Source organism: Plecotus auritus (genome assembly GCF_963455305.1).
Source record: "Plecotus auritus genome assembly, chromosome: 6".
NCBI lineage: Eukaryota > Metazoa > Chordata > Mammalia > Chiroptera > Vespertilionidae > Plecotus > Plecotus auritus.
Genome location: NC_137773.1, coordinates 4,200,929 through 4,226,273, shown reverse-complemented (window position 1 = coordinate 4,226,273; position 25,345 = coordinate 4,200,929). Strand labels below are relative to the sequence as shown.

Below are 25,345 nucleotides of genomic sequence, written 5' to 3'. Positions count from 1 at the left end.
TTGTCACTGGAAAAAGGAACCACTGCTGTTCGGTTGTCGCTGGACCTCCAGCACCTGCGACCAGCACTTGGCACATTGAAGGCTCTGAAAGAAATGTGCGCTGAACGGGAGAGAGGGAAGGAGGGAACGAAGGAAGGAGGGGGAAGGGAGGGAGCAATGAATTTCTAATTCTATGAGACGCGGGTTCATTCCGTTTGGAAAACCCCCGAACATGAACTAGAACGTCGGTCCGATGCCGAAACGCCTATACCGGGCTGTTACGGAAGCTCAGAGAATACTTTGATCAGAAATCAGGATTCTCACAGCAATGCCCTTGCTGCTGCCGTCTCCAAAGTTAACTGAGCGCGGCGGGGAGCGGGCTGTCTGTGCCTTTTATGTAATGAAAGGATCTTCCAAAAATAATACTCAGAGGCACAGCTCGGGAGGCCTGGCGGCTGAGCCAGCTGGAGCAGCAGGAGGCGACCAGGAGCCGTGATCCCTGCGCCAACACCACGGTTACGACGAAATGACGCCTCTCGCATTCAGAGTGCAGAACACTGCAGGCTGGAGCCTGGGAGAGGCCGACGGTGGCACATGGAGATCAGATCGCTTCCGAGAGGTTCTGCTGCCAGGCCGCCTGGATTTCTGCACGCTCCCAGGTCCCAGGAGCCGGGCGGGGCTGGGGAGACCAGGAGCGGCCCCCGTGAAAGGGTCCAGGAATCAGGCGGGGCCCCAGCTTGCATCCGTCGGGACCATAGGGTCTCACCACCAGGAAGGATCGCTGAGATTCCACCCAGAGGCCCTGGGTGTGCAGCCACACGGGAGCGATGTTCGCAGTGGACAGGAGGGAGGAAGGGAGGGACGGATGGGAAACTACCCAAATACCCATGGTGGGGGGATGGCAGAATCAACTGTGGCCACCCTCCCCCCGCCTCCCCCCACACACACACACACCGGGCCCCTGGACTGCTACGCGGCCATTAGAAAGATTTCGTGACCGCTGTACCAGCTGACCTGGAGGCAGGACCACATGTGTCGCCAAATAGAAAAGTAAAAACTAGAGAGATGTTCAGAGCAGGTGGTGGGCGGGGTGCGGTCAGCCAACGCCGCCAGCAGTCAGTCTGGCCCTCTGCCTGGATCGTGCCGCCCAGGGACTAAGGAACAGCCTCTGCGTTTGCCGATCGTTCGGAAATGGCTGTGAAGAGCTGGAGAAGATACTGTGTGGCCTGTGAGACTCACGCGAGAGTCAAGTGCCAGGGCCCGAGGTCCAGTCTCCTTGGAGCCCAGCGCGCTTCCTCGGTGCCCGTCGTCTGTGTGGCTGACGCTCCCTCCACGGCACCAGAGGGGAGGGAACAGACTGACTGTGTGGGGTGCAGAGCAGAAAACGTTTTCCTGAGGCAGTTTGGGGGACCCTGGTTGAGGGCGCAGTGACACTGTAAAACAGCAGCGTTGGGCACTGTTCTTGGCACTGTATCAGCCTGAATGTGTTACATTTGATTATTTATTCATTCATTTTAGGATTTATCCACCGGACTCCAATGCCCACCTGTGGGGCCAGGCGTGGGGAACCAGCACTGAACAAGTCAACGCTGCCCGCCTCGCGGAGCTTGGAGCCTGTTGGTTTCACGCGGAGACACGTGGTTCAGCCCCTCGCATCCTGACTCCCCTCCTCCTCCCACGGCGCATTCTGATTGCCTCGGTGCCTCCCAAGAAGGGGATCCGGACTGGCCCCAGGCTCCTGGTAGCGTGCAGGGAGGTCAAGGTCCAGAAGATTCATCCTGCATCAGGCCACGCTCTTGGTCTGGTTTCAAAGCGTTCAACACCCGGCCTTTGTATTGTCAGCTCCTGCTCTCCAGTGGTCCCATGAGGGAGATGCAGCAGCCAGACCCCGGCCACGCGGATGCGAGCAGCTGCCAGCTCTGGAGAAGGATGCGGCCACACCTCCACATGATCCCTCCTTCGTAACCCCTGAGCCACCTCCAGACACACCCCACTGCCTCAGTCTCGATGCGAAACCTGGAGAGACGAGGCCTGCTCCAGGCCCAGGAGGCAGCCCGCTCTGAAGGGGGCAAGCTAAGGACTGGAATTTGAACCACCAACGTTGCCTCCTCGCTGTTCGTGCTCATGTTCCTCCCCAACACCTCCTAGGAGACTATTTATTTCCAGAAAAAGCACCGAGTCAAGCACTGTAGCCTGCCCACAATTGGATACTTCCTTTAGTCTCTGTGGGGCAGCCTGGAGCCCAGTGGCTGACAAAATTGGCACATCGGGGAGCTGGAAGAGAAGCAGCTAGGGGCCGTGGCAGAGGAAGGGGCTCGGGGTCCCAGGATGGAGTCCAACGACACGGCCTCTTCCTCTTGCCTGGACTCGGCCGCGTTCAAGGTCACCGTGAGCGTGGCACTCACCATCCTCATTCTCGTCACTATTGCCGGCAACGTGGTTGTCTGCCTGGCCGTGGGCCTGAACCGCCGGCTCCGCAGCCTGACCAACTGCTTCATCGTGTCCCTGGCCATCACCGACCTGCTCCTCGGCCTCCTGGTGCTGCCCTTCTCGGCTTTCTACCAGCTCTCCTGCAGGTGGAGCTTCGGCAAGGTCTTCTGCAACATCTACACCAGCCTGGACGTGATGCTCTGCACGGCCTCCATCCTCAACCTCTTCATGATCAGCCTTGACCGGTACTGCGCGGTCACGGACCCCCTGCGCTACCCCGTGCTGATCACCCCGGTCCGGGTTGGCGTCTCCCTGGTCTTGATTTGGGCTGTCTCCATCACCCTGTCCTTTCTGTCCATCCACCTGGGGTGGAACAGCAGGGACGAGACCAGCGGGGTCAACCACACCACCCTGCCCTGCAAAGTCCAGGTCAACCTGGTGTACGGCTTGGTGGACGGGCTGGTCACCTTCTACGTACCTCTGCTGGTCATGTGCATCACCTACTTCCGCATCTTCAAGATCGCCCGGGAGCAGGCCAAGAGGATCCATCACGTCGGCTCCTGGAAGGCAGCCACCATCCGGGAACACAAAGCCACGGTGACGCTGGCCACCGTGATGGGGGCCTTCATCGTCTGCTGGTTCCCCTACTTCACCGTGTTTGTCTACCGGGGGCTGAGAGGGGATGACGCCGTCAACGAGACCTTCGAAGCTGTTGTTCTGTGGCTGGGCTACGCCAACTCGGCCCTGAACCCCATCCTGTACGCCGCGCTGAACAGAGACTTCCGCACGGCGTACCAGCAGCTCCTGCGCTGCGGCTATGCCGGCTGCAACGCCCACGACCCCTCTCTGAGGTACGACAGCTCTCGGCTCCCCAGGACTCGGAGCCAAGGACCCGGGCAGCAGGAAGAGAAGCCCCTGAAGCTCCAGGTGTGGAGTGGCAGAGAGGTCACAGCGCCCCAGGGAGCCACAGACAGGTAACCGCCCAGGTCAGGGGCTCAGGAAGGGGTCCCGCTGACGGTGACCACCACGGTGGCCACTGCTCACAGGGTGCTGGCCCTCTTCATGAGGACTTCACAAACCCTGGGCTGTGCTCCCATCCCCAGGGAGGTGAAACTTTGCACCTCCATTTCAAAAGGACCACAGCTTGGCCAGGGCCACAGGGCTGGGACCTGGCAGAGGCCCCCAGCTCCAGAACGTGTGGGCCCTTTGTTCCAGCTACATTGTCCTGGCAATCAGAGTCCTCAGGTCAAGGCCCAACCCTGCCACGGAGCTAGCCCTCATACGTGCTCACTCACACGCCGCAGACAGCCGTCAGGGGGCCGCGCGCGAACGCCGGCGCCTGGGGGTGAGATGAGAAACCCAGCTGGCCCACTGAGCACCTTATGCGTCAGTTCTCATGGTGAGGGCACTCCCGTCAGAGGAGAAGGAGGACTGGCCCAGCGGGGAGGCAGGGCTGCGGCTCTGTACCAGCGGTCAGGGGAGCACGGAAGGCTTAGAAGCTAGGGGGCGGCTCTGTGCTTTGAAAGAGGGCTCTGGCTGGCCCTTCAGATGTGGACGAGAAGGATGCGCCGGGCCATCCGTGCAGGGGTTGCGTCCCGGGTCTGTGAGAGGGGAGGGGAGAACCGTGCAGCATCCAGGCGGCTATGAGGAAGCAGGCGTGGGGACGCTGGGTGCTCCGGGTGCAGGAGATTTAAGAGGAAGGATGTCCCGGGATTTGTTCCCAAGGAGCCTCCAGGCTTAAGAGATAAACAGGATCAGAGCGAGACTTAGACCAATCCGCCGGTGACAAAGCCAGGGCCGGTGTTAAATGGGAAGTGGCACCGAAGGCTTGAGCGGCTCGGATGCGCGCTGCGTGGAGAGGGCGGTGTGGCGGGCGTGAGAGGGATGAGGGACAGGGCGCGGGAGGACAGCTGGCACACAGGTGCGCTCAGCGGGCGCCACTTTCCTTTCTCTTCTGCGGCCGTGCCTTTGCCGCCAGAATGCTGGTCCGTGCGACTGACCCATTCATTCACCCACAAACACTTAGCAACTTCCCCCCAAGGCTGAGAACTGTGCTGGGCGCAGGGGTGACGTTTGGGGCATTTCCCAGCTCTGCGCTCGCTCACCCCAGCCTGAGCACGTCCCGGCTCAGTTTCCTCTTCTCATTGAGCGCAGGGCCTGTCCTCACGCCTGCCCTGCTCACCTCCCAGAGCTGCCGGCAGCGCATGCGAGTGAAGGGATGCCATTGGGCTGGGACGGCCCTGGATGCACGTTCATTCTAGAGCCCGGTGCCCACCTCAAGGAAAGCGTGGGCACACCCTCTGGGCTCCGGTCTCTGTGCATCGTTGTGGGGGAAGACTGTCCAACTAGACCCCTGGGCCCCAGGTCCCCTCTGGCCCTTGCAGCCTCCACCCCATCCACTGCTAACCGGCTGCACCCAGCCTCCTCCCAGCCTCCCGGCCTCTAGACCAGCCATGGGCAAACTACGGCCCGCGGGCCGGATCCGGCTGTTCTATCCGGTTCTCTTGCTCTCCCCTCCGCTCCTTTACTTTGAATTTATATTAGTTCACACAAACACTCCATCCATGCTTTTGTTCCGGCCCTCCGGTCCAGTTTAAGAACCCATTGTGGCCCTCGAGTGAAAAAGTTTGCCCACCCCTGCTCTAGACTCTCCCTCTCAAATCCAGCCCCCAAGCCATCTGCAGGCGCCTCTCCATAATGCAGACCCACAGCCTTCATGCCCGGCCCTGGCGGGTAAGATGCCCATCCGTGTCCTGCCACACCCCCTCATTCAGGAAGCAGCCTGAGTGATAAGTTGAGTTAATTCAAGAAGTAAACAAAGAACAAAGCGGGGGGGGGGGGGTGTGGACTCTCGGGAAGGCACGGATGTGATTCAGGCGGGTCCTGCACACCACTTCCCCCTGCTCGGACCTGCGTGCCCTCGGGGCGAATAGGCTGTCGTGTCCCCAATCCTTAGGGAAACACTCAGTGAGCGCTTAAGAACTGGCACTGGCTGGGCACCGCTGGCTGCAGGTTTTAAAATCTTGCCCTTGTTTCTATGTGTGGTCCTTCTGTCCCCAGCACGGGTGCAAAGGGAGATAAAGCAAGATCCCCACCCCGTGCCCCCGCTCACGCCACCTGTAGCTGCTCGGGGTGTAGCTGAGGAGCAGGCTGGCCGGGGTTCAGTGCAGCGCGTGCCAAGGATGGAAACGCAGGGCGCTGAGCGCCCGGGCGGAAGGTGGGGGGGGGGGGCGGCACGTGGCCCAGGCGGCCCATCCCAGGGAGCGGGCCAGTGAGCTGAGGCTTGAACGCAGACAGGGAAGACCCGTTCATCCAGGGTGGGGCCCCCTTCAGACTCGTGGCCTCATTTCATCCTCCCACGACCCCATGAGCAGGTGCTTGTTTAGTGTCCACTTTACAGATGGGAAAACTGAGGCTCAGAAGTTAATTAAATTGCCCAAGTGACACAAGCTGGTGAGTCAGCCAAAGCCAAGGTCTGAGCGGCAACAGAAACAGCAGCCCCCATTCCTGACAGTCCTGTGGGTGCCGGGCACACTGTGAGGTGTGATGTCCACCTGCTCGTCTGATCCTCAAGCCACCGTGGGCGGGGGGCCAGGAGGACACCGAGGCCAGCCGAGAGGCCGAGCCTCCCTGAGTCACACGTAGCGGCTATGGAACACTTGGGGAGCAGTGGACTAGACAGAGGGGCCTGGGGGGGGCGGAGGGGGAGAATGGAGAGGATGGGGAACCAGGTAAGAGGTTTAAGGGAGGGGACAGGAGGCCAAGAATAGATTTTCCCACCAAGGCTGCCAGGACAATCAGGACCTTGAATGACCGTCCAGAAGGTCAGCTCCCAGCTTCCCTGGTGCCGACAGCATGTCCTCCCTGGAGTCCGTCTACGAACAGAAACCAGAGTTGACCTGACTGAGAACCCTTATCGCTTCTAAGGGGGTGGGGCTGTCTGCTTCGGCAGGAATTTCAAGGGACTGATCGGGGCCTGCCCTTGGGGTGGCGGCAGGGTCAGCCAAGGGGAGACTCAGGAGCGAGAGGCCCAGCGGGCCTGTAGCTAGCCAGCGGCCACCTCCCAGCAGGATGCCTGTCTGCCCCTTCCTGACCCCAACTGGCCTCCCTCACCCACTCGCCCCTCCGCCCTGGACGGCCTCACTTGCCTCCTCTCTGATCCCCAGCCCCAGCCTCTCCCCTGCTGCTCAGTAACCTCAGCTTCTGCCGGCAGAGGCTGTGTTAGCTTCTGAGGCTGCTGTGGCTAATGGCCATGAGCCTGGTGGCGGAAAACACACGAACTCATTCTCTTACAGTTGGAGAGGCCTAGAGCCTGAGATCAAGGTGTTGGCAGGGCTGGCTCCTCCTGAAGGCTCCCAAGCAGATCCGTGTCTTTGCCTTTTCCAGCCTCCGGGGGCCACCGCGCTCCTTGGCTCCCGGCCCCTTCCTCCTACGCCCCCAACCTCTTGCCTCCATCCTCACACCTTCCCCTCTGGAGCCAGTCTCCCTCCACCTCCCCCTTACAATAGGGCACCTGTGACCACATTGAGGGCCCCTGAGATAATCCAGGATAACCTCCCCATCCTGAATTCCCTAACTTCATCAGACCTGCAGAGCCCCTGTTTGCTGTATAAGGTAATGTCCTCAGGTCATGGTGATGAGGATGTGGACCTGTCGGGGGGGAGGGTGTTCAGCTACCGCAAGTCCCAGCTCCTTCGCCTGTCCCTGGAGGCCCTTCGTGATTTGGTCCCTGACCACTTCCTGCCACCACCCAGCCCCGCTCCATCCCTTCTGCACCCGCCAGAACCAACCACCCTGAGCGCGTTCATTCACGAGCACTCGCCAGGGATCTGCTTGCTGTGCGCCTGCAGTGAGGGGCACAGCAGTGAGCAGGGCAGAGGCCCTCGTCTCTGAAGCATGTTCTCCGAGAGCAGGGGTTCTCAAAGCGTGGCCCCCCGCCAGCAGCAGGCAGGCTTCCAGGAGCGGAGCAGCCAGCCTCAGGCCACACCGCCTCATCCGTGGCAGAGCTAGGACTCGAGCCTCAGCGGTCTGACCCCAAAGCCGGGCTCTTTCCATGATGAAATGCTGCCTAGATTTGAAGTTAACCCCGACGCACAGGTGCCAGGTGGGGAAACTAAGGCACAGGGGGTAAGTGACCTAGCTGAGGCCCACGGCAAGCTCGGGCGGGGCTGGGCGGGGACCCTGTATCTCTGGACGGCTGCCGGGGACTCCGGGTCTCTCTCCAGCACTCACTGGCTCTGAGCAATCTCCCCGGCAGGGAGATAATATTCACACGCTCCTGGCTATCAGCAGTCTCCCTCCCTGGGCGTGGCACTTCCCCGTTCCTACGGAGCCGGAGCCGGGCCTGCAGCGGCAATACTCCTGCGCCCGGAGACTGGAGTGGGGGCTCGAGAAAGACCTCAGAAGAGGTACAAAGGGAGGCAAGGGGTCCCCCACCTCTCCCGCCAGCTCTCCCCTCTGTCTCCTCTCCTTCCCTCTGCAGCCAGAGAGAGCATGGGATTACGCACCGCCTCTCCTGGTGCACGTGGAATAAATATCCGACCGCCAAGGCCCTGCACCCCATGGGCCCTGCACCCCATGGGCCCTGCACCCCATGGGCCCTGCACCCCATGGGCCATCTTCGTACCCCTCTTGGCACATCCTACGTGATCAATGTCTGCTCCCCAGACTGTGAGCTCCCTGAGGGCAGGCCCGCGTCTGTGATGTTCACTGCTGTGTCCCTAGGACCGAGCAAGGGCCTGGCATAAGACATTTGTTGAATGAATAAATGAATGAATGAATGTCTTGTTCTAGGTCCCCTAGAGAAGTGAATAATACTGCCCCCACTTTAGAGACCAGGAAACCAGGTCTCAGAGAAGAAAGTTCCAGGAACCTCATGGGAGCTCAGAAGTTCCTGGTCCCCCTTTTCTAAACTGGACGTCACAATGGGCCTCCCTCTAAATGGCTGGCATCAGGGGCAGGCCTCCCAGCGGAATCAGTGTCAGAGTCTCGGAGGCGAGAGAGGCCCCGCCCCTCGCCACGTCACGGGCGAGCCCAGGAAGGTGAGGAGACCCGTGTCAAAAGCACAGGAAGTGCTCCGAGCTGGGGTGGGGTCCCCAACCACCCAGTCACTGTCCTCACATCTGCAGGGCCTGGCCAGGGAGGGTGCGGCTGGCGTCTGTCCTGCTGTAAGTCCTGTCTAGGCAGCAGACGAGGCCGTGGAGGGAAAGCAGCAGCTGGTGCTCAGAAAGACGTTTCCCGTAAGTCACCCCTCAAGAGCTGAACTTGCTTCCTGGGTCACTTGGGCTCTAACATCGTCTACCTTCTGGCACATGGATTCCAGCGTCCCTTTGCAGAGGCCCCCAGAACAGCTTGCCCCTCCCTCCACGGGGGGCCCAGCTGCCCCCTGCAGCACGTCCTGCTGGCTCCTTGCCACCTGTGCCCTCCGAGCCTGCCATGGCACCACAAGGCTGCGGGAGGGGGGGGGGGTGCTCTCCTGCCTCGGCGTGGAAATGAGGGAGCCCGGGACAGCCCCGGACCTGCCATAAACTGGTTGGGTCATGCTGGGCAAGTCACTGGGAGTCTGAGCGGCAGCTCCTTACCCATAAAACCATGAGAATGTACTCCAGGCTTCCTCAAACTACGGCCCGCGGGCCACATGCGGCCCGCCGAGGACATTTATCCGGCCCGCCGGGTGCCGCTGCCTGTCCTGCCTAGCAGCCGACTCGTCCCAGGCCCGCAGTGCGCATAGGAATTTGTTCATAGTTTTTTTTTTAAACTATAGTCCGGCCCTCCAGCGGTCTGAGGGACAGTGAACTGGCCCCCTGTTTAAAAAGTTTGAGGACCCCTGAATTGTACTCTGCAGAGTGAGTCACAAGGATAAGAGCGAGTCAGGGACACAGGCGGGAGCACACCTCCTGGCACGTGGCAGGCCCTTTGACCGACGGGATTTTGTTCTTCACCGTCCGCTCTCTTCCTCTCCTCTCATTTGGCCTCTTCTGCTCACTGTCTGTCCTTCACGGAACAGCTTTGCTGGGATGTACGCCACGTCTGTCCTGTACGCCACGTCTGTCCTGTACGCCACGTCTGTCCTGTACGCCACGTCTATCCTGTACGCCACGTCTGTCCTGTACGCCACGTCTGTCCTGTACGCCACGTCTATCCTGTACGCCACGTCTGTCCTGTACGCCACATCCTGCACAAACCCCGTTTCAAGTGTGCGATTCCCCGCTTTCCGTGCATTCTCAGAGCTGTGCAGCCATCACCACAATGGGCTTGAGAACATTTTCACCGCCCCTCCCCCTCCCCCAAAGAAACCCTGTAGCCTTTAGCTGTCACCCCGCAATCCCCGCTTCCCCAGCAGCCGCTAACCTGCTATCTTCCCATCTCTGTACATTCGCCTGTTCTCCTCATCCCTGAACGCCGGCTCTTCCACACCTGGCTCCCTCGCGCTGTGTTTGAGGTTCTTTCTCCTCTACTTTCCCTTCCTTCCTGTGTCCGCTCTCCTGCTTGGCGTTTTCTTTCCCCTGTTTCACCCCTCCCCCTCCCCTCCATCGTCCCACTTCTCCTTCACCAAGTACTTGGACTCGATGGCAGCTCTTGGCTGTTGGCAGGCCCCGGTGGACCGCTCCAGGCACGAGGCTATGTCCTTACCCAGGTGCCCTGTACCCGTCCCTCTCCTGCCCTGGTGGTCTCAGAATGCCTGCTCCCAGGCCTGCAGGGCCCGCACTCTGCACAGCGCTGGGCAGGGCAGCGGCTCCAGCGAGGAGTTCATCCTTTTCACTTCATCTCTTCAGAGAGTGTGGGGAGTGGGACCCCCCTCTGCCTGAGAGGGCGTCAGGGGAAGGGGAGCAGAGGGAGAGGAGGTGGAAAGCCTTTCACAGCCTCAAAAATCAAGGAGAATAAACCATGACCCCCCCAGGAGTCACTTGAAAGGCAGAGAACCCCTCATTTACCCCAGGTGACTGTGCTTTTGAAGCCAGTCCCATCCTCCCGCTGGCTTCCTGCAGACCCTTAGCCCTGCCCTTTCCCACCTACACTTTCTTCTGGCTCTTTCTGACTCAGATCTGCTGGGGCCTGCTGTGGGGCTGCCTCCCGGGGGCTGTGACGGGGAGGGGAGGGGAGCTGTGCTTCCCGGCTGCTGCCAGGCTCTTTGTACCCTAAGAAAAGGCGCACTCCAGGTAAACAAGGAGGAGGAGGCCAGTTGTCCAGGGAACAGGCCCCAGGGCACGCAGCTGGCCACCAGAAGCAACTCTGGGCCTCAGTCCTGAACCCCGGTGCCAGGCGCAGGCTGCAGACACGGAAATCTGAATTCCCTGTCATTTTACCGGTCACAAAATGCCATTCTTCTAGTCATGCCCCCCACCCCCACCCCCACACACACCACTTCAAAAAAATAGGTGGTGGGCTGGATTTGGCTCTAGTCTGCCAACCCCTGGTGTAAAAGAAAGAAATGGGTGCCAATTCCAGCCCCAGCACTTGCTGGCTGGGACTTTGGGCGGGTGGCTCGCCTTCTCTGAGCCTCAGCTTGCTCATCTGCAAAATGGGAATAAGAATGCCTCTCTGTGAAGGCTGCAGAGGGGCTTAGCACCAATGTGTCCAAAGCTCGAGGCCCTGCCCCTGAGCCTGGTATCCCTCATCTGAAAACGGGGGGCTTGGATCCGTCTCAAGAGACCATTCCAACACTAATTAGATATAAATGCTGAACAGGGAGAGAAATTAGGCCAAACCTCCAACTGTGTCTGTGTCAGGAATCATCAGGCAAGGGCCGTGAAGAACGTGTTTTTCATACTAATGAATCCTTCTGGGTGAGGAGGCAAATCCAGTAAAACGTGTCCTTGTCACGACCTGAGCTGGGAGAGCAGGGACCAGAGGCAGGAGGGGCGCACACGGGGCGAAGGACGGGGCTGCGCGCAGAGCCCTGGCCTGGTAGATGGGACCTGGGTTTCTCACGCCCTCTGCCACCAGCCGGCTGTGTGGCCTTGAGAAGAGACACCCCCCTCTGAGCCTAGGTGCCTCACCCGTCAGAGAGTAAGCCTTCGGCAGTCACTGCCCCTGGAGCCGCTGCAAGGAGGCCCCCGGCGCTCGGCTTTGGTGACACTGTTCACGAGGCCCACAAGGGCTGTTCGCGGCAATGTGGGGGTCCAGGGACGGGTGCGCCTGACCCCACTGGGCACGGCCAGGTGTCCACAGCCCCGAGGCGCTCCTGGGGCTGTGGACACCCTCCCTACCCAGGTTAGGAAGGGTGTGTGTGGAGGGGGGGTTGGGGGGCTGGCAGGGAGCTTGTCCCAGCTGCCAAAGAGGGGCAGGTGGCTCTACACAGTGTCCGTGGGTCTGCCTGTGGGGCTCTGGCCGTGCAGAAGGCTGCAGTGGGCAGGGAGGATCGCAGGCTTGGGCACTGCAGGCCCGTGGAGGGGACTCGGGCCTTCCTCATTCCAGGCTGAGCACACACCATTGTAACCTGCGCGCAGACGCCCCAACCACCCAGGGGACTCAGGGAACTTCCCTCTCCACACCGACTTGGGGGACACAGAATACTTATAAATACTGAGTTACTGTTGAAACGGAACATCAAAATGGAAAGCCAGAGAGAAACCCCATTCCTGTTCAGCCAGCGTCCACCATCCCTGACGTCCCAGCACCCCCTCCTGTCTTTCATGAGCAGATGGGGCCTTAATTTGGCAACAAGAAGAGCCACACGTGGAATTTCTAAGCAGGCCACGTGTCTCCTGTTTGGGCGCCACTGAATCGTACTGATTCACATTCACTCCGGCTTTGCATCATTCCCACAGGGTGTGTGTGGGGAGGGGGACGCTAAGGAGCAGGGAGGGGTACCAACACGTGTGGCGAGCTCGGACAAGGCAGGTGTGGGGCCCAGGGCCCAGCCCACCCTTTGGAAGGGGTGATGTCTCAGTTGACTCTGAAGGACGCTAGGAATTTTCTTTGCCGAGGGGCAGAGGTTGGCGGTGTCATTCCAGGCAAAGGAACGGCATGGGCGGGCTGGGGGCGGGGGGAGGACTCGAGGGCCATGGGGAGCCATTCAGTGGCCAGTCTGTTGGGAGAGCTCTGAAGGCAGACCTCCCCATGCTGCTGGCCGGGTGACCTTGGGCAAGTACTTCCTCTCTAAAGCTTCGTCCTCACCTGCAAAGTCAAGTTGCTGCTTACAGCACCTCCCTCCCAGGCTGGGGCGGACCAAGGACATTAGTGCCTGTACCTGGACGGAAGCTTAGAGCCCAGCCCGGGTGAGACTCTGTCTCGTTCAGCTCGGGTGCCCACAACGCACATCTCCCAGGTCAGGGAGCTCAGCCAATTTCCGTGACAAACACAGTGACTTAAGAAGTTGACGCCAGTCAATACAAGATCCTCTCGACACGCCCCGCCCCCTCCATCTCTCCAGGGCAAGCCAAGTTCCTCAGGCTGTCTGGCCCCGCGGCATTCTCTGGACCACCCTCCAGGCCTGTCCCGCCTGAGACAGCACACGCCCGGCACACTGGCCCCTATTCCATGACCGACTGCCTGGTGATGGTGACCGGTAACCACCAGTGCTCTGGGCATGGCTGTGCCTGGGAGTCAGACTGCCTAGTCATCTTGGCCATGTTACTTAACCCCTCCATGACTCAGTTTCTTCATCTGTAAAATGGGGGTGTTACTAGTACCTGCTTCCAAAGGTGGTTGTAAGGATTAAAGGAGGGAGTATACACACAGGCCAGTCTCAGGTCGCTGGTGGGGGGCGTGGGGCGTGAGGAGCCTCCAAATTGTGTGAAATTCTATTGTTCTTTGCCGTCCTCCACATTTTGGGTATTGGAAGCACCCCTGCTTTGACATCACCATGCAGAGAACATTTTGTTCCTTTCCGATTATTTCCCTAGAAACGAAGTTCCTAGAAACAGAGTTACTGGTCAGAGGGGAGGGGTATGTAGGCCTTCGCTGCACTGCGCCTCACTGCTTTCTGGACAGGCCCTGGCTTCCCTGCTGCCAGCCACAGGGAAGGACCGCTTCCTCGAAGCTGCATCGGGGTGGGTTCTGGACGTGTTGTGGGTGCTGACTGGGGCAGAGGGTGAAGCCAGCGAGGAGAAGGGGCCACTGACATTTAAGAATGTGCGGGGGGGGGGGGGGGGCGGGAGGCGGGGGGCAGGGAATAGGAGAAAAGTCTGAAGGGGTGAGGAGGAGATCCACATTTGTTCGGAGACAAGAGAGCAAATGATGAAATGATGCGGGGGCTGACAGGCGGGGTGACCTTGGGCAGAGGGCAGGCCTCCCTGCGCCTCCATTTCCCTTTCTAGGAAATGGCCGTGACCCTCTGCCTGCCTCCCGGGGTCAGGGTGGAATGACAGGAGAAGAGGGGGGTTTGCCTTGGGCTCTCTTCCCCGAGTGCCCACTGGTACAGGTGGGAGGGAGCGCTGGCTTTGCTGCTGCCTTCAGCTTAAAGACACTCCACAGCAGGGGTGGGCAAACTTTTTGACTCGAGGGCCACCATGGGTTCTTAAACTGGACCGGAGGGCCGGAACAAAAGCATGGATGGAGTGTTTGTGTGAACTAATATAAATTCAAAGTAAAGGAGCGGAGGGGAGAGCAAGAGAACCGGATAGAACAGCCGGATCCGGCCCGCGGGCCGTAGTTTGCCCACGGCTGCTCCACAGCTTCCAAGAGGGGTTGGGCAAGCTAGCCATCTCAACTGGAGGTGGCTGAAGGGTTCAAACCAGGACCGGGGAGATCTGAGCGTGACCTCGATTCCCTGGGTGTTAAAAGGGGAGGGGAAGCAGGGGCGTCTCTCAAGATGACACTTATTTGCTGCGAGTCCTGGGAAAGGGATTGAAATCTTGGGGCTCAGACTCGCTCATCTGTTCGAGATAATACAATGGCTTTGTGACGTGTATCCCGTGGGTGTTGTGGAAGTTAATGCCTCTGAGTGCCCAATGCAGGAGCCCGCTCATCACTTTATCACTCTGCAAACCCAGCTCCACGGCAGGGATTGGGTGACAGGGAGTCAGGGGCGGGGCTGGGTGAAGGCCTTCACTTCTCTTTCGAGCAACAAGCCCAACATGCTGTAACATGTAACATAGGCTGTGTGACCTCAGGCAAGTTTCCTCACCTCTCTGTGCCTTAGTTTCCTCCTCCATCAAATAAGGAGAATCATACGTGCACTAACTGAGCTAATATTTACCAAGTGCTTAGCGCCGGGCCAGGAATGCGGTCGGCGCCCCGCGGATGGCGGCTGTCATTGAGACGCTCTGGAATTCGCAGGCTTGGGAACTAGCAGGTGTGTCACAGAGCTCCGCTCCTCTAACCACCGGCTGTGTGACCTTGGTCAGGCCACTGAACCCCGTGAAGGGCCAGTCCCCTCATCTGTAAAGACACGGGAGGTGGTGCCCACCTGGCAGAGCCAGCACACAGGAAATGCTCGGCCTGGCTTAGAGAGGGCACCGTGCACACAGCCAGCCCCTCGCCCTGCAGCCTCAGCTCTCCCCGTGGTGGGTGCACACACCGCTCGCCAGGGGCTCACTCCCCCACCCCACCCCACCCCCGGCACTCACTGCCATGGGCAGGATGATCTCACTGACCCATGGAGTCGTAAAATCGTGGAGAAGGGCCAGTCCAGGCCACGAGCTGATACCAAAGCCTTCAGTCGCTCCCCTTTGCCAGATCACATGCAAACTCTTCCCTGGGGCTGTCCTGTTCTGGCTGGGATTCCCTGCCTGCCCTCCTCTCTGCTGCATCCCAGGCTTCTTCTCTTGTTCTCAGAGCACAACCCACAGCCATGCTTCCCCCCGCCACTCCCCAAACACCCCTCTTCAATTTCCACCCATTGCCCCAGGCCCAACTCAAATGCCACATGCTCCATGGAGCCTCCCCTGATCCCCGGGGCAGAAATGGTTTCTGGGACACACAGCCCGGCCTATGCATACCCATGCACACTCACTCCTGCACATGCACATACCCACGCACTCACGCACACTCACTCATGCACCATTCTCATCCATGAGTCACTTGAGCCCAGAGACCCTGCCCTGCCCACCTGCACAGCTCTCAGCTCAGCTCTCAGCCCCACTGTCAGACTCTGTTCAGTCTGATCCCTGTGAGGGAGCATGCCGCAATGGGAAGGGGGTGCGCTTGGGAGTCACAGCTGAGGGTTCAAATTTGAGCCCAAAGCACCCTGACCTGCACCTCAGTTTTCCTTGTCATAGGGAGAGAATAAAAAGGGATTAATGCCTTGTGACTCTTACTGATTGCTTTCAGCAAGTCCCAGGGAGTTCTGGGGAGCCTTTTCCAGATAAATTTCGTCTTATTTGTCACGCACATAACAATGTTTGCTAAGTACTTGCAGGAAGTTGGCCCAGCTTGCTCTGACCCTTGCTACTGAAGGGCAGAAAGAGAGCTCCACCTTATGGACTGACGATTGGCTGATGTCCCTGCCCATCAAACCTGCCCCTGGCCCACCCCTTCAAAGCAGATGCTGGCCCAGGCAAACCCTGTGCTTACTCCCAGAAAATGAGGAGAAGCCCATGAAAAAGTACTTTCTCCCGTGAGCCGAGGGGTGACGCTTGATCATTTGCATATTGGGCAGTATGTTGGCGTGGGGTCGGAAACAAAGGTTTATGAAGATAACACCGACCGGGCTCTGGGTAACGTGGCGTCCTGACACGTTCACCTCGGAGCTCATTCCAGAACAATCAGAAATGAGGCCTGGTCCGGAGAAGAGGGCGCCCAGATTTTGGCAAAAGCCCGAGGCGCGGAAAGGCCCTGGTGGTCCTGGCTGGCTCCCGGGGCAGGAGAGAGCCACCCCCTCACTGTCCTCCACTCCCCCTTCCTCATGGAGGACGGGGCTTCCCAGGAACCTCATTCCCAGGCGCTGGTGACACTGACCCCATGGCGTGGAGGTTCTCCCATGTTGATGGACAAGCCAGGGTTCGGGGATCGGCCCAGACCTCAATACAGTCCCTCAACTGTCAGCTGTTGGTGACATTCGGGGCAAAGCAACCAATGGCTGTGCCCGCTGCAGAAAACAAGGGAGGGGGCCGTAGAGGAGACTTCTTAGAATTTCAAACCATTTCCTTCTCCGGTCTCATCTCGCGGCTTCAACAGCCCTTTCCCTGGAATTATCCCCCTTTCACAGATGAGGAGAGGGGCTTGGGAAGGGAGATGGAGTTAGCTGAGACCCACACCCAGGAAACCTCACACTTTCTCCCAGTCATGGCCGGCGCTCCGAGGTGTTGGCTGAAATGGCCCCGTCCCAAGGGTGGGGGTGCGGGTGGGGTGGGGGGTGGGGGTTCCCGCCCAGGAGACTCTCCAGGCTAGCAGCAGTGGGAAGGTGGCTAGGGAAATACAGCCTGCATGGGACACAGGCACAGGGCTGAGGGCTGCAGAGACGGCTGTGGGGGGCGCTCTGCTCTGAGGATCTGGGGAAGTCAGAAGACAGAAAATCACTATCTGAACAGATTTGTCGGGTTTTTCATTCACTAGTTCACATGACTGAGCGCCGACTATAAACCTGGATAGTGGGTAGAAGAGGAAAGATCCAGGCCTGCCTTTCGTGTGGGAGACAGACAGACTGACGGTTAACCAAGGAGGTAAGCACCTCTGCCGAGGGGCGAGGCTCCGGGAGGGAATCACATCCTGGGAGACCTCAGACGCGGCTTCCCACAGGAGGTGATGCCCGAACAGTCTTGAAACCTAAGCAGAAGTTGAACAGCCAGAAAAGTGAATGAATGAATGAATGAATGAATGAATGAAGGCCTTTCCAGCATGAGAACAGCATGTGCCGTGGGGCAACCACAAGGAGGAGCAGAGGAACGTGTGCATGCGGTGCTTCTGCGTGTGTGGGAATCTGTACTGTCAGTGCTACAGGGTGAGGGACAGGGCGCTGACGTTCATTGCCTGTGGGCCTTACAACGGTCACGTGAGGGTGCTCTTACTAACACAGGGGTCCTCAAACTTTTTAAACAGGGGGCCAGTTCCCTGTCCCTCAGACCGTTGGAGGGCCGGACTATAGTTTAAAAAAAAAACTATGAACAAATTCCTATGCGCACTGCGGGCCCGGGACGAGTCGGCTGCTAAGCAGGACAGGCAGCGGCACCCGGCGGGCCGGATAAATGTCCTCGGCGGGCCGCATGTGGCCCGCGGGCCGTCGTTTGAGGACGCCTGTCATGTCCTAGAGAAGACCAGGCTCCCAGAGGCTTCTCATAGAGTGGCTCTGGAACTGGGTCTGACCCCTGCTGGCGAGATGTAGTATAACAGCCTCGACATGAAAAGATGAGATTCAGATTCAAAGAACATTTACTCAGGGATACTGCTAGTCAGGACGCTGTTGACTGCCCTCTGCAGAAAGGCAATTAAAGGAAACTGGCATTGGCAGATAGAAGGAATTGGCTCATAGACCTGAAGAGACCAAGAGCAGCTTCAAGCATGACTGGATCAAATACTTAATTGTCATTAGAAATGTGTCTTTCTCCAGCTTTCAACTCAATTTCACACTATGGTGACTTCATTCGCAGTCAGGGTGTCCCCAGGGTGCCACCAGCACGCCACGCTGACACCGTACCATTGTAACGGCCCCGCGGAAAATATGTCCCTTTCCTACTGCTTCAACACAAGGTTTCAGGCTTCCGTTTCATTGGCTGGGGCGGGGGGGGGGGGGCCATGTGTGTACCCTCAAACCCAACCTGGGGCCAGGGCAAAGAATAAGAGGTCAACCCCACCTCACCCACAGACTATGAGTGCGGAAGTTGGATCCCAAAGAAGAGTCCAGGTGCTGTTCCCCAGAGGGGAGCGGAATGGATGGGGGGTGGGGTGAAAGTGACAGCTGTTTACCACAGGCACATATGGGGTGGCAGACACCGTATTCTGTGCTCTCCTAGAATCCCATTAAAATCCCTTAGCTTTAAGTGTCAGGGCTCAGGGCAAAGATGGGCCATGAAGGGGGCCCAGCAATCTTAAACCTGCCAGTATCTCTAGAAGTGGACAAGGTAACAGGGTCTGCACAATGTGGGAAGCCGGCGTGGTGTCTCATCCCAGCTCTCACTCGGCATGGACGGCAAGCGAAGCAAAGGAGGAGGGGCTCCATGCCACTGGACTTAAGTCAAATGATGTTACATATGTGTGTTACCAAAATTTCGTAACAAGGTAAAATTCCATATGGTATGGAGGAAAGAGAATGAGGGGGGAAAAAAGGCAGCTTAAGACAAAGCAAGGAAAAAATGGGAAATTTGAAAAAAGGTGGGGCAAATATAAAACTCAAAATCACATTGAAGAAATTTGTCAGGATAGATTAGTAATCGCAGTACCTGTAAATGGAATAAGCTGGCCAATGGGAAAAAAATGAAGATCAGACTTGATTTTTTTATATCCAATCAAATATTTTTTTACAAGAGCGAGACATGAGGAGACAAAAATGTTGAAAGTATAAGGAAGGAAAAATAAGATGAACTAGGCAAATACTAACCAAAAGAAATCTGTGTAGCTAAATTCATATCAGACAAGATGAACAGAAAGCAAAAAGTATCACTCAAGATTAAGATTGTCATCATATTTTTAAAGAGACTCAATTCACCAGAAAGATAACTTACATGTACCAAATAAACTAACTTCAAAACTATGTAAAGTAAAATTGATAGAACTACACAGAGAAGTTAATCATTAATGCCACTAATACATAATATTAACAATGAAAGGGCAATATTATTTAGGATGTTGTAGAGATTAAGAATGGTAAAATTGATTTTATGCCCCAAACAAGAGAACACTCAGATACTGTGAACAAATTCCTAGCAAAACAGGGCTTGCCAAACCTGACTTGAGAAGAAATAGAAAAACTGATTGGTCCTCTCAGCATTAGAAATAAATGAAATAAGTGAAATGAATGGAATGCCAGCAGCACTTGGCTTTACAAAGCAGTTCCACCCAACACTCAAGGAGCAGCTCATTCCAGTCCTGACAAACGCTATCAGAGGAGAGAAAAAGGGAAGGTTGGCCACTTATGTGATGAGGCCACTCTGGTGTAGATTCAAAAGCAAGCATGAGAAGGGAAATGGTAAAAAACCAAAGACAACTCCGATATCCCTCAACAGGGGGTGGATGAACTGGAGTATCTATATATATAAAAGCCTAAGTGACCGTTATAACCGGTCAGCCGAACAACTGGTTGACCAGGGGGCAGATGCTCAATGCAGGAGCTGCCCCCTGGTGGTCAGTGCACTCCCACTGCCAACCTCCCATGGTCCCTCCCCCCCACCGGCTGGCCCCTATCAGCCCCGATCAGGCTGCCTGGACTGGGTGAGATGGCTCCAATCGGCCCTGATCACCAGCCAGGCTGAGGAACCCCACCCATGCACAAATTCGTGCACTAGGCCTCTAGTATCCACATAATGGGATCCTTCACAGCAGTGAAGATGAACCATAGACTCACACATGACACAGTCTAATCTCATAAATCTAACATTAAACAACCACCACCACAAAGGTAGCTGCAGACAAAGTCACGAAACATGATTGCATGTCTATAAAAGTAAAGGACAGCCAGAACAACATGATATATTGTTTAGGGAAACATAAATGTTTGCTGAAACAAGCTGAAGGCTAGTCAAGTTGTGTTTCTCAACCCGAGAGGTGGTTACTCCTGCATCCATTTAATATTCTTTCATTTTCTCTAAACCATGTGTATGTGCTTTTATAGTCTCTGGATATATATGAGTGCATTTCATTTTAAAATATTTAATGATGAAATTGACATGTAACAAAAAGTATGTCTGAGTAGAGGAGTTATTTGAGATGTTTATTTTGTTTTGTTAACTTCTATGTTCTGTATTTTATCATGAACATGAGATATTTCCATAGTAATCTTATTTTAAGTGATTTTTTTTCAGCCCTTTAGGAGAAGGAAGGTAGTTATTTGCTAGCTTAGAGCTAGCCTTTCTGTGTTCATTTCAGTGAAAGTCACTTTATCAGAGCCACAGGCTAGATCTGGAATATTGACCCAAGGTAGATACCTACCTGCCTGCGTGGTCAAATAGAATACCTCTGGGCCAGAGATATGACCTTGAGGTCCAGGGAGGCTGGGTGTGCTGGGGGAAGGAGAGCTGGGGCCGCCAGCATTGAAAGGACACATGGGTGTGGCCTGTGGCCGTTGGCTGTGTCCTTGCTCACAAAGCCTTGCAGAGTCAGGCATTCAAACATACAGCTCCCATCTGAGGGACCCAGAGAGGAAGTTCTCCCTCTCGCCATGTGGGAGGGAGAAGGAACGGTGAGCTTGACTCCCCAGGTAGCTTCACAGATAATGGCTGGAGCGGAGGCAGAGTGAGCTTCATGGGACATCCCAAGGAACCGAGATTGGTCTCAGGACCAAGGGAGGGACGGCTCCTTTGGTTGACAGTGGACAAGGAAAGCTACCACTCCACCCTAGGCAGGGAATGAGAAACGAGGCAGAATTTATGGCCTTAGAGCTGAAGCCAGACCCTGCCCTGCCCTGGAGCTGCAGATCTGCCCAAAAGAATCTCTAGGGACTCCATGTCAAGCTCGGCTTCTGTCTGAGCCAAGGGTGAGCTGGCATGGCCGGGGACTGTGACGGTGCTCTCCAAACAATAGTCATTTGCAAATCCTCTCTCCGTCCAGCTCATCATCCTCCCCCACCTGCATTATGCACACTTAGATGTCTACACCAGCTCTCTGTTTTCGCTGAAAGACATTTATAAGAAACTTTTATATCGTCACCATAAATGGAAATGCAGTATCGTGTGTGGAAAATGATTCAATAACTCAAGACTGTCATCAGTTTGGCCAGATCCAACTGCCGGAGCAAAGCCCTCAGCCTGGGCCGTGCTCTCTGTTACCAAGGCAGATGCAGGTGTTAGGGGCTGAAACCCAGGAGTCTGGCTGAGCCGTTGCCTCCGACCCCACAGGGCTGGTAATACAGATGAGGAAGGGATCTGAGAGAACGTCGCTGAAGGGAAAGCAGGTCTGCCACCCACATCCTAGCGGGCAGCAGGGCGGAGGAGCTCTGTGTGCCCACAAGTAAGGGAGGTCCTCTGCTTTCCAAAATGTATGTCAAATACTTTGTGAAAAAACTGTCCTGCCAAGCATTGGGCTTACACACCTTCGGTGGCCTCAGCTTCCATCAGGTTGGCTTTAGCTGACGACCTGCTGAGTGCCCGCCACAGTGCAGCGTTTGGAGGGCAAGCATCTTGCCTACGGGGAGCAGACATTCTAATGGAGAGACAGAGTTGCTCACAGCTGACTTGGATGCAAGACTGCCTAAATCTTCATGCCACGTTCTCCCAACCTTCCCCAGCTCATGCAAGGCATGCTGTGGGGGTTCAGGAATCCTTTCATAAGATTCAGAAATACCAACATCAATGGGCTCCTGCTCTGAGCCAGACTTTAGGACACTTAATCCTTCCAGTAATTAGAAAGGTATAAAGGATATATGTAAAGGTATATACCTATATGTATATAAGGCTAATATGCAAAGTGTCCCCTCGGGAGTTTGACCGGGAGACTGGGAGTTCAATCGTTCGCTAGGATGTGTGCTGACCACCACGGGGCGGCGCAGGATGAAGGAAGGCCCTGGCCAGCAGCTGGAAGGTCCCAATCGGCCCTGATCACCTGCCAGGCCTAGGGACCCTCCCTGTGCACAGAATCGTGCACCGGGCCTCTAGTATTATATATAAAGGTAGTTAACCTCATATACATAAGGGCTTAAGTCACTTGACCAAGGGCACACGGCATCTTAGAAGCAGATTTGAGATTTGATAGCAGGTGTCTAGAATGCTCCCTCTGTGGGCTGAGGGAAGAATTACCATTGTACATCGGGGGCTGGCCCCCTTCCCACACCACCCTTCTTGGGGCCTGGCATAGAAGATGCAAAGGCCAGAGGCTAGGCCAGGGGTGGGCAAACTTTTTGACTCGAGGGCCACAATGGGTTCTTAAACTGGACCGGAGGGCCGGAACAAAAGCATGGATGGAGTGTTTGGGTGAACTAATATAAATTCAAAGTAAACATCATTACATAAAAGGGTACGGTCTTTTTTTTTTTTTATTTCAACAGTTTTATTCATTTCAAACATTTTAATAAGAAGAATGTAAACACTAATTATTATAATTTGAAACTTCAAAAAATGGAGGAATCATAGCACAATAACATACCTTATATTGAAGATGGCAAAGGCAAAATAAAATTGCCTAACAAAGGAAAGGTACAAAAGCCTTTCAAATTAAACTTAAATATAATAAAATAATTTAAAACTAAAACAAATAGAAAAGAACAAAATGTGTAAACAGTAAATTAAACATTTTCTTTAGTGCAACTTCCAAATTATGCCCAGGACGTAGATGTAGATGGCAATGTAGACTGGGTTGAAAGGTTTTTGGTCTTTAAAACATCACCTTCAGTGGGAACAGTGTTGTTGGTCTCCTTTTTAGCTAATGCTCTGATACTGTGCTCTCCAGGGGCGTGTCTCCCTACATCACCACGATAACGTGTCTCCGCATTCCCAGGGTGATGTCGGGGGACGGGGACGCGTCCGCGGGCATTACAAGGAGCCTCTGGAAGATTGAGAGGTTGTTCCTTCTACTGAATGGGGGATATAAACCCGCCCACTCAGAAGAAGGAGCTGCGGCCGTGTTTCCCGACGTTGCCATGTTAACACTGCTGCTGGTGAAGGAGCGGAGGGGAGAGCAAGAGAACCCTCCACTCTTTCGGCTCTGCGGGCCGGATAGAACAGCCGAACGGGCTGAATCCGGCCCGCGGGCCGTAGTTTGCCCACGGCTGGGCTAGGCCCTGGCCCCCGGGCCTTGCTCGGCGGTCGCTGCAGCCCTAACCTGTGCTTGTGTCTCCTTAGGAAGCCTGCGCTGTCCTGCACCGTGAGCTCCAGCAACCTTCTGAGCTGCTGCAAGAGTCTGTGGGGACGTCGGTTCCTCCAGAGACGCGGGGGAGGCCCCTCGGAGCAGCCACTGAGGACACCACCCTCCCAGGCTGCCTAGACCCGGCCCCAGGACACTGAAGATACTGCTCCCGGTCACCAAGATGTGACTCCTGGAGCCCCTAAGGGCCCAGCGGCCCCCAGAGCCACCGAGGAGGCCCCCTCAGTGACTCCCAGAGCACACACTGGGGTGCCAGGGTCCACAGGCCCTGTCTGTACTCGGCATTCCCAGAGGGGTGTTCAGGACTTCTCGGAGCCCAAGCTCACAGTGGTGCTGGCCCCGAGTCCTGAGCAGAGATCGGGGGACATGCGGGATGTGTGCACGTGTGTGCACGGATGTGAACGTGCCCTCTGGGCCCAGCAGAGGGTGTTGCCATAGAGGGCTAGCCTCTCGTTCCCTGTGGGTCCTGCAGGAGAAAGGGAGGGAAGGGGAGGGGAGGGGAAGGAGGAAATTGGTCTTCAGTGCCACCTACTATAGGCGAGATACTTCACCTGCAGGAGCCCCCATAATCCCTTCACCTGGGACAAGGATCACTGGCCCTGCTTTACCGAGGTGGAAACTGAGGCGCAGAGAAGCACGGGGCCTGCCCAAGGCCACGCGGCTAGAATGTGCACCTGGCTCATAGGAGGCACTGGTCCAACAGTTGTTGACGGAATGAATGAATGAACAAATGAAGGAACGGGAGGATGGGTGAAAAGCCAGGCCTCGAGCCCACGCTCTCGACACAACACCACACTGCCCCTTGGGAGAGAGGTCAAGATGTTGCCTTGACTGAGCCCGCCCGTGAGGCTCAGACCAGAGCCTGGGTCCCTCACGCTGCAGCATGAGTAGACTTGCTGGGGAAAGTGTGCCGGGCATCAGGGCGGGAGGGGAAGAAGTTGGGGGGATGCAATGGACACGAGTAGAGGAGTTGACTCCACAGCACCCTCTGCTGGGATGCATGACCTTGGCCGAGTCAGGGGACCCCTCTGAGCATCTCTGCCCCTCTGTCCTAGGAGGTAAGGGCCCTGTCCTGTGTCTAGGGTGGTGACAGCCACAGAGAGATGAAGGTGTCCATAGACTCTGCTCGCTGACCACTGCCCCCCGCTGAGCCCACTCTTCCCCTCGTTCCAAGACCCCGTCCGGGTGTCCCCTCCCTGCCCACCATGCCTTTCAGTCCCCGCTGCAGCTCCCTGTCCTCTCCCGGCCATCAATGTGGCTGCTCCCCGAGCCTCCTCCTCTCAAGGAGATTCCTCTCTTCTGTGGCCTCACCTACACCCTGGAGACTGACCTTACGCAGAGACTCACCCCTGAGCAGATCTGTATCTGGAGCCCAGGCTCCTGGGAGCGTTCCCACTGCTGCCTCCACAGCGCCTCACCTGGGTGTTTTGAAGGCACCCCACCCTGAGTATGTCCAAACTACCCTTGACCTTTCTCCCAGCACCTGCTCCTCTCCCGGGGTTCCCCTTCTCAGGCTTCGAAGGCCGAGGGTCAGTTCAGTCCTGGCATTCTCTCCACCTGCCCTGTCATCGCTCCATCCCACTGCTGTCCCCTCCGTCAGGACCATGAGATGGCTCTGGACCGCCCTCAGCATTCCCCACTCGCCTCCCTCCAGCCCACGCCCCACCCACAGCCACGGCGCAAATGCAACTCGCATGGCGCACCTTTCGGTCCACGCACACAGCTGTTTCCACAACTTGAGATGCTCTTCTTGGCCTTTCGGCCACACTCTCAGCTAAAAGCACTTCTGGAGGAAGTCTTCCCCGACCCCCCCATAGGCCAGGCCTGACGCACAGCCCAGCACTGTCCTGGGAAGCCGCTGGCATGTTGCGATACATGGCTGTCTGTGATTTCCTGGCCCCTGTTCGCTCAGGCGGTCACGGGTTCTGCCTGTGTCTGTTTTTGTTGTTGTTTTAATGTTCTTATTGATTTCAGAGAGGAAGGGAGAGGGAGAGAGAGAGAGAAACATCAATGAGGAGAGACCATCACTGATCGGCTGCCTCCTACACGCCCCCTATTGGGGATTGAGCCCACAACCTGAAAATGTGCCCTGATTGGGAATCAAACT

General features: G+C 56.6%; 1 protein-coding gene across 2 annotated transcripts; it reads left to right on the top strand.

The window, feature by feature from the left end:
- Positions 1-2,261: 2,261 nt before the first annotated feature.
- On the top strand, positions 2,262-23,626 carry HRH2 (histamine receptor H2). Of its 2 annotated transcripts, XR_013960850.1 has the most exons (3): positions 2,262-3,383; positions 16,849-16,955; positions 23,217-23,307. XR_013960850.1 is itself a non-coding variant. In XM_080673239.1 (2 exons), the coding sequence occupies exons 1-2, from the start codon at positions 2,308-2,310 to the stop codon at positions 23,356-23,358; spliced, it is 1,218 nt and encodes a 405-aa protein (XP_080529365.1). In that variant the 5' UTR covers positions 2,262-2,307; the 3' UTR covers positions 23,359-23,626. The 2 variants fall into 2 exon arrangements, 1 of the variants encoding a protein (XP_080529365.1); XM_080673239.1 differs by lacking the exon at positions 16,849-16,955 and having other exon boundaries at positions 23,217-23,626.
- The last annotated feature ends 1,719 nt before the right edge of the window (positions 23,627-25,345 follow it).

Excerpts from the sequence above, each read along its gene's own strand:
- HRH2 (XM_080673239.1), top strand. The coding sequence starts at position 2,308 with ATGGAGTCCAACGACACGGCCTCTTCCTCTTGCCTGGACTCGGCCGCG. Across the intron at positions 3,384-23,216 it reads CCCCAGGGAGCCACAGACAG|GAAGCCTGCGCTGTCCTGCA; the intron begins GTAACCGCCCAG and ends GTGTCTCCTTAG.